Genomic DNA, 13,990 nt, shown 5'->3' with positions numbered 1-13,990 from the left:
ATATTTGACTTTTAGAATGTTATTATTTTTGAACTTGTAAATATACAAAAATAAAAATATCTGAAAAGCTAACTGTATTTATTTTGCTGAACAACACAGTACTACAAATTATTTTCACATTAGATTTACTTTAAGTTTAAATTAAAAATATTAAAAAAGCAAAATTATTAAATCTGCATACATTTTGAAGAATAATACAAGTAGACGTCGATTTCTAGAACGTAATAGATCTCGGAGTTGAAAAACTAATGATAAAGTAGCTGAGCTACCCTTTCACATCATGCAACGTTATTTCAACCCTTCAATGTGTTACAGTCCTGGAATACATTCTTACCTATATATAATTCACATAGATGTGTGTCACAGGTGAGTAACACATCAAGGCATTGAAATGACATTATAAATATGAAAGAAAGATGAAGCAGTTTTTCAAGGCTATCTCAATCTAGAGATTTATTATTGTGTTGGGGTAGACTACAAGCTGTATTATGATTCATAATATGCAGATGGGGTTTGTAGGCAGCATTTTTATTTCATTTTTCCAACTGATGTTTCGTTGATCCTGGCATCTTAGTGGATGTTAATAAACAGTAGACTCTCATGGTTGTAAAATGATATTGTATTATGTAATTTGAAGTGAAGTGCTACTGGACCACTTGATTTGAACTGCAATGATGTGAGGTTTTATTTTACTGCATGCCATAGGAAAATATAAGTCACATACATGGAAAATGTCACATATAATGTAAACAAAATCACATGTTTATGTATGATATAATTGCATTTGAAAATACTTTTCAATATTTAATCTGCCTTCCAATTGATGGGAATGATATTTTCCATTACCACAAAGGAGAACTCAAGTGGTGGGGATGAAAAATATAATTCATTAAACCATCCTGGTCCAAAGTAGATGGCACTGAAACATTTAATCATGAAGTTAGACTAAAATTTCCATCTGTGAGTCAAGTAAAAGGATACAACTGTAATATACTTTTAAAAATTACAGCTGTAGCACTATATGTAATTTAATCAGCAATTCTAAGTTTTAATTCCATACAGTACACAAATAACTTCTTTAACAGTTTTTTTGCCTTTATCTCAAGTTTCAGATGTAAAACCTCAATGTTGCTACGTAACTCAGAGCTGCAACACCTTATAGTTCACAATGAAATAATCCTATGGATTTGATTTTTTTAACAATGCTAAAGGTATATTTCAACTCAGGAGAGATGTTACAGGTAGATTATGAGACTTGTTGAAGGACATTAAAGTGCCCTCCACCCTATGACAATCTTAATTAATGGTAATTTTAGAAACGTTGTTACAAATTAAAGACATGTATGCCTATCAACAGAATACAGTTGGAAACTTGTGATAGGATACATATATTTCCCCTGTGAGGATGAGATGCAAAAATAATTAGGACCTTCATCACTTGCAAGTTATTATGGTATTCTTTATTTCTCACGCTGTATTCTCTATTTTTATGCTGCATCCTTTTTGTATTATTCAATCTACAATATGTCATCCCATAGGGAGAGAACAAAAATATACAATATAATGTTATAATCACAAAAATGTTCACATTTGTCTTCCAACAGGTGAATACATAGTGATGACAGTGTATTTTCACCTAAAAAGGAAGATGGGATACTTTATGATTCAGATGTACATTCCTTGCATTATGACAGTAATTCTCTCTCAAGTATCTTTCTGGATTAATAAGGAGTCTGTCCCAGCTAGAACAGTATTTGGTATGCCTTGATTTACAACACCTTCTTATCGCTGTATTCATTATCAAGTCTTTGTTTATTTACCATCTCCATTTATCCATTTCAGGTGAATTCTCTATACAGATAGCCTATTTTTATCTACAAAGAAAACTAGGCTATTATCTCACTCAGACTTACATCCCATGCACCATGACTGTAGTTTTGTCCCAGGTTTTGTTCTAGATAAACAAAGAATCTGTCCCTGCTGGTAGTGTGGCAGGTATAGAAACCTTTACTGTGAATGTTTGTACATCACTGTGCATGGTGACTTAGAAACTGAAGTATTGGGCCTGTTTTCTCATGTTGTATTGTGTTTTTGTCATTTATGTGAGTTTATGTCAATGAAATATGTGTAGATTTTTAAAAATTTAGCAAACTTAAAGAACAAGTGATAATGTTTTAATATTGTGATGAAATGTGTGCTTTTCATATGCTACTTGCTCCCTTTGACAATTTGCTGTAAAACTCTAAAATTCAAATACATGGGAAATTGGGTGATACACTGAATTAAGAATTCTGCCCAATTTTGGGACTTGAATTGAATCCATTCCAGTTTGGTGCATAATATTCTCCCTTTGCTGACTGTGAGAGTCTTGAGTGCATTAAGTTTGGACAGTCATCGTCTAATTTCTAGTGGGCAAGGGTCCATACCACAAAATGTACCATAATTTGACAATCTAACTAAGAGTGGATAGAAGTAAACACACTTTGGGGGACATTTAGGAGTAGCTTGCTTCCATGCCCTCTCGGTCAGAGATAATGCTTACCATAGGTGACTAAGTCATAAGAGATTAAAGAAAATCACAGTTAAAAAAAAAGTAATGATTTTTGGCCTTCAAATCTGTTGCTTTGTTATTTACTCCAAACACTAACAATGCTAAAACAAAAGCAAAATACTGCAGATGCTGGAAACCTGAAATAAAAACAGAAAATCTTGAAATACTCAGCAGGTCAAGCAGCATCTGTGGAGAGAGAAGCAGAGTTAACGGGCCGGAACTGGCTCTGACCGGCGTGGGAAGGCCGCACCTCCTGCGGATAAAAAGTACGAATGTACTTACTGCGTGGCCTACGGCATAAATTCGCTGGATTTTGAGATCTTCCTCAGTGGTGCGTTCCGATATCAGTGCAGGCCATGTGTGCATGGAAACACTGTGGGACTGCAAGCCCCGCCCACAAGAAGGCAAATTAAACTCGTAAATTTAAAGTGACATTCCCTATGTTAGTCTAAATAAAAATTTAACATAATAACATACCTTATTATAAAAAGGCAAGGAAATGATTTATAATGTACTGAAACATACAGAAATTAAAAGTTTTAAAAAATAACATTTTTATTTTTTAATAAATTTTTTAATGAACAAAAAATATTAAAATAGGAATAATTAGATATTCCACATTTTTAAAATGTTGTTTTGCAGTCATTATAAGTCTTCGTGCTTTTAAAAAGTAGTGTAGGGCTGGTATTTTCAAGCATATCTTCTCATAACGTAAGTATCTTCGTTCCAGCTGGGCAGATGGGTAAGTTCATGTTTGTTTGGTGATTGTGGCATAGTTGGCTCTTTAATTCGGGACTGTCAAAACGCCATTGAACCAATCAGAGCAAGTTCACGATTTCTGGGTTTTTAAGTGCATGTGCGCATTCGCAAACTTGCTCCGATAGATTCGACGTCAGTTGGGATGGACACCATTAGGAGCGGCACGTGAACTGAGTTAAGTTCTGCCCCAGTGTTTCAGGTTGATGACCTTTCATCAGAACTGCTAATTAACAATGCTAAGTAGATTAACTGTCTTTCTTTTTAAATTGCTGAAGGTATCACTACAGTTTTAACCATGACTACACTAAGCATCAGCGCACGCCACTCGCTACCAAAAGTGTCCTACGCTACTGCTATGGATTGGTTCATAGCTGTATGTTTCGCTTTTGTCTTTTCTGCACTCATCGAATTTGCAGCTGTAAACTACTTCACAAATCTTAAGGCTCAAAAAGCCCTAAGGAAAGTGTCCAGAACAGCAGAATTGTCAGCAGTGACAGGAGTGTCTGAATCGGAGGAGATAGTCTTGGTAAGTAAGCCCACTCCTGTTGACAAGATAAGACAAAGCCATGATAACACCATCATTTGTAAATTGCCTGTTTATTAGTGCATTATCTTATCTGGCATAATGAAAATGTAATTGACTTTGTTTCCAGAAGATAACTTTATACAGGGAGTAAGGTAATGTGAAGCATAATGTATGAAATTAGTAATAGAGTATATTTTACTCCTCTGTGTACATAAACAAAATTAAAACCTCAGTCATATATATTTGTTACAGAACCTCCAAGTTATCAACTGTAGGTTGTTTCTTTATACACTTATAGTAATTATATCACCATCATTATCCCTACATGTAACCATCATTTATTAAAGACATGGGGGTCAATTTTCGGATGGCCGAGCGGGTCCGTTCATGGTGGGGGGGCTCCTAAAATTGGGGATTCCCGGAGCGGGTCCGGAGCCCAGCTCCAACCCGCTCACTTCCGGGTTCCCCAATGACGCGAATCGGTAAGTGCGCAGCCCCCGTATGCGGGACTCCCACCGGCAATCAAAGCCGGCGGGATCCCACTTAAGATCATTATCTGAGTACTTGAGGTCGTTTACAGATCTCATTAGTTGGAGACTTTAGGAGGATTCGGATTTTGGACTACCCAGAGTATGTTTCCCATGCTGGGGGAAACACTCCCTGTTTAAACAGACGTGTTGCAGCCAGTAGCCAGTGGCAGCTGCAAAGGTCCATTTAACAGGTGTGGGGTAAACCCTCATTCATTGCAGCAGGGCACTCTGTCACCTCAGACAAAGTTTTGCCTGCCACACCGTTGTCTCCACACACAATATTATTAAATCATACCCTAAACTCTGCTGTCCAAACACATTTACCTACTTTGTGGACCCCCTCACACTCACACCGTCAGGATGGGGTTGTGCGGGGGCATCCATTGCTGCATTCATCACCAGCCTCGCCAGGCATGCCGTCCACCTCCGCCGTGTGGAGCCGCACAGCACAGTGCTGCGCAACAGGCACCTGCACAAAGTAGTCGTGCAACTACACATACACCCACTGTAGGGTGACCCAATGGTATTATCAAGAGTGTTCATGGAGAACCTCATGAAAGGGCATTATTGCACAAGCCAGTCGAGAATGGCCAAGACGTGGCAGTAGTGGTGACAATATAATATGTAATGTGAGTTGATCAGAAATCAAATATAAGTAAAAACCATGACAAACCCTCAAACACCCTTGTGCATCCCCTTCATGCACACGACACGTTTGCCTTACGCTTCCTACTACACATATGTGATGCATGCCCTGTGGCTGCAGCACAGGTAGTGGCAGATGGGTGAGGCTGACTGTGAAAGAGATGCACGAGAAGGTGAGTACGTGGCAGAGCCATGAGATTGTATGAGGATTGGGTTGAGTGGTAGTGGTGGGATGAGTACTGGGGAGGTGAGTAAGTGCAGGTAAGATGAGGATGAGCTTTGAGTGGGTGTGAGGAGTGATGTGATAGAGTAGTGTTGGCAGTGCAGAAGGAGATGTGGGGTGGGGGCGGTGATGTGGCAGACGGAGTGTAGGGGAATGAGTAAATGTACTCACTTAGGTCATTGAAGCGCCTCCTGCACTGTATGCAGGTGCGTGATATGTTGGTGGTGCTGGTGACCTCCTCTGCCACCTCGAGCCAGGCCTTCGTGGTGGCAGAGGCAGGCCACTTCCTCCCGTCCACCGTGGAGAAGATCTCTGACCTCCCCCTCCTCCTCATCCCATCCAGTAGGACTTGGAGTGAGGCATCATTAAACCTGGGAGAAGCCTTCCCCCTGGGCTGCTCCATGCTGTAATTTTGCCTATTTTCTGCAGCATCAGTCAGTGGAGGACTGCCCCTTTAAATAGGGCTCCTCTAGCTGACAGCCTATGATGCGGGTGCGCAGTTCACGAAACCCGGAAGCCAAGTTAAGTGGCTTCAATTTACTTATGATCGCATGGGGAACCCATCGATTTTATTGGTTGCTTACCCACGCGCCCAGTCGACCCCCCGCTGGCAACCCACCTCCCTCATAATATTGGGCCCATGGTGTGGATCATCAGCCAGTTTCAGTACTGATAGCTGCCATTTTTCCACAAAAGTAGATCCAAAGTAAATAAAACTAACTAATGATAAAAGTTTTCAAATACAAATTCAGAAGTTTACAACTATTTTGTTAGCGATATTGCATAGCTAAGGTGATTGCCTTTTACATTCTGAAACAGTTCCAGCATTAAAGAGATCAAGGTGTTGTATGGATAAAGTGTAATTAAATCATGACAAAATACTAGCAGACATTTTCTGGGTTTGATTGGTGTTTAAGTAACTAAAAAAAGTCTTGTATTTATATAGCACCTTTCATGACGTGACATCCCTAAACACTTTACAACCAGCAGTCAATGTTTACACAGCAAGGTCCTACAAACAGCAACGAGATAAATGACCAGATAAACTGTTTCAATTATGTTGTGATGTGGAGATGCCGGTGATGGACTGGGGTTGACAATTGTAAACAATTTTACAACACCAAGTTATAGTCCAGCAATTTTATTTTAAATTCACAAGCTTTCGGAGGCTTCCTTCTTCCTCAGGTGAACGTTACCTGAGGAAGGAGGAAGCCTCCGAAAGCTTGTGAATTTAAAATAAAATTGCTGGACTATAATTTGGTGTTGTTCAATTATGTTGGTTGAGGGATAAATGTTTGCCAGAAAACCAGGAGAACTCCTCTGTTAGATTAGATGCTTAAATCTCTGGACTGGGACTAAAACCCACAATCTTCTGATTAAGAGCTGCTACTGAGCCAAGGCTGACACCTAGAAAGGAAAAGCTGACCCTAACTGGTACAAACTGCAGAATTTTCATCATCGCTCTCCCAGCCACAATCTCCCATCTGCCGTTTCTCCCCCTCTCACACATGCTATATAAGGCAAAGAAGAGAGAAGTTCACTGAATGATTAAAGAGTTTGTTTGTTCTGCTATACTACCCTTTGTACAGACATGGAGCAGGTTCTTGATGGCATAGAGCAGGGCTAGGAAGGACCTTGGAATCACAGGGAAGGGAAAGGTAATTCCTATAAATTGTTTTCAAAGTTAAGAAAAATTACCATCATCTCTTTAGGAGCAATGAGCACCTGCTACTTTTTCATGTCTTACTAATCACCAGGAAAAGGATAATGTGCAACAACAATGATTGAGGGACTTCTCTACTCTTCTTATTCTGTATTGTGAGAGAAAGTGATCAGAGAGTGTGTGTGTGTACATATTTGTACATGTGGAGAGAGAAATTAGAAACATGCATTTGAGAAAGAGAAATGCTGAAGAGACAGAGAAGGAGTGACAGAAATTTGGAGAAAAATACTGCACATGAATTGATCAGGGTCAGCTGACCTTTTCTGGCTGCTATTTGATATTACCTTTTCAGTGCGAGAAAATGTCAGTAAAATTAATGCCATGTTCTTCTGTGGATTTTAGTAGCAAATTGATTGCTTTTACAGATCATGGTAATGATATGAGATGAGTAAAAATATCATTTCCTGTGTGCATTTGTAGGTGTTTTTAATGTGAGGAGTATTGGAAAAAGAATAATGTGGAAGAGCTTCTAAAAATATGAAACATCAAATAAATAGTTTTCCATACTAGGCAGTGTTTCCTAAGTGCAGAATTGAAGGTTGTATACATGCAAGGATGATTTTATTTGTCTGCTAATGTTAGTGTTCAGTGGGGTTGCTGTATGAAGCTGTCCTCAATCATACTGCAGGATCTTCAATCAATTTTGAATAGACAGTCAACAACCAATCAGAATGCAGGTATATTGAAAGCTAACATCAAATTTGAAATAATTGTCTTCTATTACTCTGTAAGTCTCTGGTTAGTAACCAAATATTGTTGCTTTCAAATAGCTGTTATGAATCTCTGCAATGCTATTTTTCCACATCTGGCTGTGGTAGTTTAAGTGTCAGGAGTAGTGTTCAAAGAATAAGGGATAATGGAGTACCCCATGCTTAATTACCCAATGTTTAATTACATAAGACTCTAAAGTACTGTTTTGTTTCCCATTCTTAGGTAAATCCAACCAGTTTGACTGAATATAGTGATTTGCCTAACATGTTAATTTGTAGAAGAATTTGTTCCTGAGATAAATTCCCATTCGTTTGTTTGTAAAAATATGGTGATAGTGTCACTGCTTTTTGTGACAAAATACTATCAATCTATTTCTTCCACTTAGCTGAGGATCTTGCCACCAGAAGCCCTCAACACCTCTCCGAAAGATTTAGATCAAACAGTTTTATAATTTCTGAAGGGTAAGTTGTGTGGAGAGGTTTTGGCAGGGTTTCAAGGGAGGGAAGGTGGAAGGGAGTCCAGGGCAGCGGAGACCGAACCTTTCTTGTGGGTACCAGAGGTGCCTTCCTGATGCTCCTGGTCCCATAAAGATGGGATTTGATTTCTGGGAGAGTGTCCATGAGTTGGCTCTCTATGTTTACGCAACTAAATCAAGCTCATTCCAGTATCAGAATTGTAGGTCCAGTAACATGTATGCTAGTCTCTCAAATCCTGAACTAAAAGAGTGACAGTTAAAAAAATCACTATAGTTGCACTTCTTTGTACCCTCTCAAAGGCAATAATATTCTTTCAGTAATTAGGTGACCAGAACTGCACACAGTTATGTAGATGAATTAGATCAGCCCCATATACTTTGGAAAGGTGAGGAAATTTTAATGACATAGGTTGAAAAGCTGTGCACATTTTGTTTTTGACAAAAAAAGAAGCATTGGCCAATAAAATACATGCACTTTATTAAAGACTCATTGGGCCGGATTTTGCTGTGAGTGGCGACTGAACGTGCCAGCCATTCGTTAGACTTGCACTTGCCCATAGACTTTCTATGAGCTTTTGCATGGCAAGTTACTGTAAACGGGACAGCCAAATGATGTGGCGCCCTCTAAAAGGCATCTGGGACCTGTGTGAACAGGGCAAGCAACTGTGTATCTCCCTAACCAATCAGATTGAAGAATCGTTAATAACAGCGCTGTCATAACCAGAAAGTGTGAGTTAGAATAGTGAATTCAATGTCAAATCAAGTACAGTAATAATAACAACAACAACTTGCTTTTTTATAGCGCCATTAACATAGTAAAATGTCCCAAGACGCTTCACAGGAGCATTATCAAACAAAATTTGACACGAGCCAAATTGGGGATATTAGGACAGGTGACCAAAAGGCTGGTCATAGAGTCATAGAGTCATAGAGTCATACAGCACGGATAGAGGCCCTTCGGCCCATCGTGTCCGCGCCGGCCATCAGCCCTGTCTACTCTAATCCCATATTCCAGCATTTGGTCCGTAGCCTTGTATGCTATGGCATTTCAAGTGCTCATCCAAATGCTTCTTGAATGTTGTGAGGGTTCCTGCCTCCACAACCCTTTCAGGCAGTGAGTTCCAGACTCCAACCACCCTCTGGGTGAAAAAGTTCTTTCTCAAATCCCCTCTAAACCTCCCATCAAAGAGGTAGGTTTTAAGGAGCATCTTAAAGGAGGAGAGAGAGGTAGAGATATGGAGAGGTTTAGGGAAGAAATTCCAGAACTTAGGGCCTGGGCAGTTGAAGGCACGACTGCCAATGGTGGAGCGATTAAAATTGGGGATGCGCAAGAGGCAAGAATTGGAGGAGTGCAGAGATCTTGAAGGGTTGTAAGGCTGGAGGAGGTTACAGAGATTGGGAGGGGCAAGACCATGGAGGGATTTGAAAGCAGGGATGATAAATTGAGGTGTTCCCGGACAGAGAGCCAATGTAGGTCAGCAAGCACAGGGGTGATGGGTGAACAGCACTTGGTGCGAGTTAGGATACAGACAGCAGAGTTTTGGATGAGCTCAAGTTTATGGAGGGTGAAAGATGGGAGGTCAGCCAGGAGAGCATTGGATTAGTCGAGTCTAGAGGTAACAAGGGCATGTATGAGGCAGGGGCAGATACAGTTGATGTTACGGAGGCGGTCTTGGTGATGGAGCGGATATGTGATTGGAGGTTCATCTCAGGGTTAAATAGATGCCAAGGTTGTGAATGTCTGGTTCAGCCTCAGACAGTGGCCAGGGAGAGGGATGGAGTCAAGACAATGGCTTTGGTCTTCCCAATATTTAGTTGGAGAAAATTTTTGCTCATCCAGTACTGGATGTCAGAAAAGCAGTATGACAAATGAGAGACAGTGGAGGCGTCGAGAGAGGTGGTGTTGAGGTAGATCTGGGTGTCATCAGCGTACATGTGGAACCTGATATTGTGTTTTCGGATGATGTCAAAATAAAGAGAGGGAAAGAAAGATCGAATTAAAAGACAGAGATAAAAGAGACAGAAAGAAGAAGTAAAAAAAAAGAAAGTGATTTAATTTTTTTTAAATGTCCAACAATAATTAGAAGCTTAAGGAATGAGACTCCACACTTGTAAAAGTTAGTTTTCAGTGCCAGAGAGGCTTGGCAGTAATTAAGACTTACTACACTGGTAAAAGTGTACTTACACTGGAATGAACAAGCCCTATCTTTTTCAGGTGAGTTTAGTCTGTATCTACAACATCAGTGCAGGAATTTCACACTGTTCACTTCATTTAAATGGAGAGCCAACTGGTGAGTTGCCGTTTTTGTGCAGCTTTTGGAAGAGCATCGCATCTCGAATAGCAACTTCCAGATTTCCGCATTTAACTGTGCATGTACGGTCGCCGAAAGTTACTGTTCGATTTGCACATAAGTAACAGTGAGTGCCTCACTCTTATTTTTACAGCAAAATCCAGCCCATTGTATTTTATTAGACTAATTGTTTTTTTTATCCTGCAGTATAGATCAGAAGCATTAAGCAAATTACAGTTGCGTTCCTAATGCAGGGTTTAAATCTATTTCTACAGAAGTAAATGGAAATGATAAAACAATTAAGTCATGTGTTGTATTTACTTCCACATATCTGTAATGTGTCTTTATTAATGTGTGTTTATGTATGGTTCTTTGCAATTATAGGAATGTGTGTATTGCACGTCTGTTACATGTGTATACATGTATACAGTATACGTGAGACTGTGTATGTGTATGCCTCTGTGCTTCTGTATCCGTGTATCTCTGTATGGATGTCAGTTGTGTGTATTTGTGTATGCATGAGTTATGAGCATGAGTGGAGCGCATTTGTTTTGAATTCTCAACAGCACGTAGCAATTTGAAAGGTTTTGATTCTAATGAATGTATTGGATGCAGCTAAATGAATGGTTGTTATTGAGAACCCACCTGAGCTGTGGAACAGGGCAGACTGCTGATAAGCAAGTACAATGACCCATATCTGTAATAATGCCCTAGCCTAACCTTGTGGGACTGATTTTATCCTCCAATTCCGAGATCCTTACAAAATTGTTAAAATCTTTATTTCACGCATCTCATAAATAGATGATTTAAAGATGCTTGACCACTTTTAATTTCAATCCCAAGAAAGGATAGAAATCTTAAAACCAAGCCACTTCTTCAGAATTTTTCCGATTTGCGCCGAAGTTTTTTTTTCATTCGTTCTGCAAATAGGTGAATTGTTAAACAAAATATGAAGGAGAAAGCAATGACCTGCAGCGCATATGGAGATCTTAATTTGCATCTATTAGTGAAACTAGACTTCTGTAAGACTCATCAGACTCATAGAAAACAGTTACAATTGACAATATCTGATGCTATTCAAATACTCATTGATGCGCATCTTAGAATTGAGTGGTACTTCTTGCTCACCATATTGGAGGCTTAGGAGGACAAAAAAATGGGTCCTGCACGGACGAATTTCTAGGCCCAAGTGTATCAACATCAACCTCTATTTACATCTGATAATCTCGCTATCAGAAGTTATCTCTTGCATACTTTGTAACTACAAGAATACAGGCCTTGAAATTACACTTTACGAATATTAGCAAACTCACGCTGAACTATGGTTGTATGAACTTATTTTGTCTGCGAGTTTAGCAGAGGTGATAACACATTTAAAATAAATGGGTTAACATCTGTTAAAATAGCGAATAAAGAAATTTTGTGCAGATCTATTAAATGTTTGTATACCTATATTCGCACAGTGTAATCTCAAGCCCCTAGTGTTTACAAGGTGTGCATTTCACATCTAGTGTCAGACAATCATGAATGTATCTTGCATCTATAGACTTTCCTTATCTATTTTGTTAGTTCTGAAGGATTTACACAGCTGATTTGTGCTTTAATTGACTTTCTCTGGGTTTTCCCACCTTAAGTATTGTAAACCTATTAAACGTAGCAAGGTAGCTTTACCAGAAAAGAAGATCATTTCACTCTATTTTCTAAAATGTTTTTCTTTTTATTTTGTAGCATTCTGATTCCAATTGCAACTTAAAGAAAAGAATTAACTCTTTGGCACCTCAGAAAGAGTCAGCAGCCAACGTAGAACCAGATACTAACATCGTTGCCAGCAACGTGCCACCAATTCTGTGCTCCCCTCCTGGTCTCTTTCCATTTGATCAACCACAACCTGATACGGGCACCAGCAAAATAGACCAGTATGCCAGGATCCTTTTCCCGTTATCATTTGGAGCATTCAATCTGGTATACTGGATAGTGTACCTTTCAAAAGACACTATGGAAATGGGAAATAATATATAACTTTCTATGTCATATGTTACATTTATATACAAACAAACAATATTGTATATACACACACACAAAAATAATGGATATTAAAGAGTATGGTACAAGACAGCAGCACAGTGAAGGGTTCGGAAGACAATATAATCTCTTGGGGGCAAAATATGTTACCATCTTGAAATACTCTTCTGCATATTTTTTATTCTTTACAATACATAAAAAATGAAAATACCCACTGAAGAAAGAAGGAAATGGATCAGAGTGACAACAAATCAATTTGACCGCGCATACTGTACAATTTATCTTTTGAAGGACTGAACTCAATGCACCAAGTATACTTTACGCATTCTGCACTTCTGTTCTTATGGAACATGCTGTGAGTATACCATATGACTCAATCTATAATCATAGCAAGTTTTGGTTTGACTCTTGTACACATGGAAATACTGTGGGTTGTACGTATTGGAACCTTATAACATATTGTTAGTAATTTTTTTAGCTTCAGTACAGAAAAATTTTGGAAAAGATTTCTTTTGTGTGCTCACTGTGGTTTGAGTAAAACACTGCAATATATTATAGAATTTTATTTTTATTCTATATTGAAGACTTTATTTGTTCACACTTTTGATCAGGTGAAAAAAATTGTGAAAAAAGTATATTTTTTTAGAAAACAAAAATCTAAATTTGAAATTGCAGTAATCACACTTCAACCATCCAATCTTGAGGAAGGAATAACATGTTAATTAAAAAGAAAGCTGCACCATTAGGACTTTTTGAAAATCAAACAGTTACAGATGAAACATGATCAACTTTTAGATCTATTTCTGTTGTTTTTTAAAAATAAAATTGTTTAAATAATGAATGGTGATAACATCAATGGGATGACTTGAAGGATTCAATGAACTCGACAGCAGTGCAAATTTTCTTGCCAGCAACCCATTAGAGTTATTACCAGATTTTCTTTCAATTTCAGTTTGCTCTATCCTGGTGGTAGGACTTCCACTGAATGGCATCATTTCTCCTTGACTCACAGCTACAGTCCAACGTGTGGACTGAGGTGATGGGGACAGTGCAACAGAATTGAATTCAACCAGCAAGAGTTGAGTAATGTCATATTAGACTAATACCTTGGAATTTTGTTTGACTGTCTTCATAGTTTTATTTTCTTGTGAGTTTACCTGTGATTATTCATTTCCCTCAGGAAATTAAACAAGATGGGGATAACCCATGAATCAGTATATTTTACACAGGTTTTTATTTACTAGCCTAGAGATAAGTCAGCTAGACTTTAGCTTTATTTCCGCATTATTCAAAAGAAAGTACAGGAAAAACTCATCATGGGCGGTAGCGTAAAACGGGCATTGGCGGATCGGCAGCCTGTTTTACACTCTGCCCAATTTTCTTTTTCAATGACTTCAATGGAAAAGAAAATGGGGTGGAGTGTAAAGCGTGCTGCTGATTTGCTATTGCCTGTTTTGCACTACCGCTGAAGACCAAAACAGTTGACGTGCCATCCTCAATGATACTGGAATCTAGCTTTGATTGTCGATGGGAG

At 38.8% G+C, this 13,990-nt stretch overlaps 1 protein-coding gene across 1 annotated transcript in view; it reads left to right on the top strand.

Annotated features, from left to right (window-relative positions):
• The window catches only part of LOC137332370 (gamma-aminobutyric acid receptor subunit alpha-6-like), a 28,119-nt gene extending 14,671 nt beyond the window's left edge, over positions 1 to 13,448 (top strand). Inside the window, exons 5-8 of the mRNA XM_067996137.1 lie at positions 1,605 to 1,757; positions 3,586 to 3,836; positions 12,163 to 12,811; positions 13,409 to 13,448. Coding sequence (XP_067852238.1) covers positions 1,605 to 1,757; positions 3,586 to 3,836; positions 12,163 to 12,453 — 695 coding nt within the window. The 3' untranslated portion in view covers positions 12,454 to 12,811; positions 13,409 to 13,448. The remainder of the gene's footprint in view (positions 1 to 1,604; positions 1,758 to 3,585; positions 3,837 to 12,162; positions 12,812 to 13,408) is intronic.
• The last annotated feature ends 542 nt before the right edge of the window (positions 13,449 to 13,990 follow it).

The sequence above is a fragment of the Heptranchias perlo genome, chromosome 14 (assembly GCF_035084215.1).
Source record: "Heptranchias perlo isolate sHepPer1 chromosome 14, sHepPer1.hap1, whole genome shotgun sequence".
Lineage (NCBI taxonomy): Eukaryota > Metazoa > Chordata > Chondrichthyes > Hexanchiformes > Hexanchidae > Heptranchias > Heptranchias perlo.
This window is presented reverse-complemented; position numbering and strand designations above follow the sequence as displayed.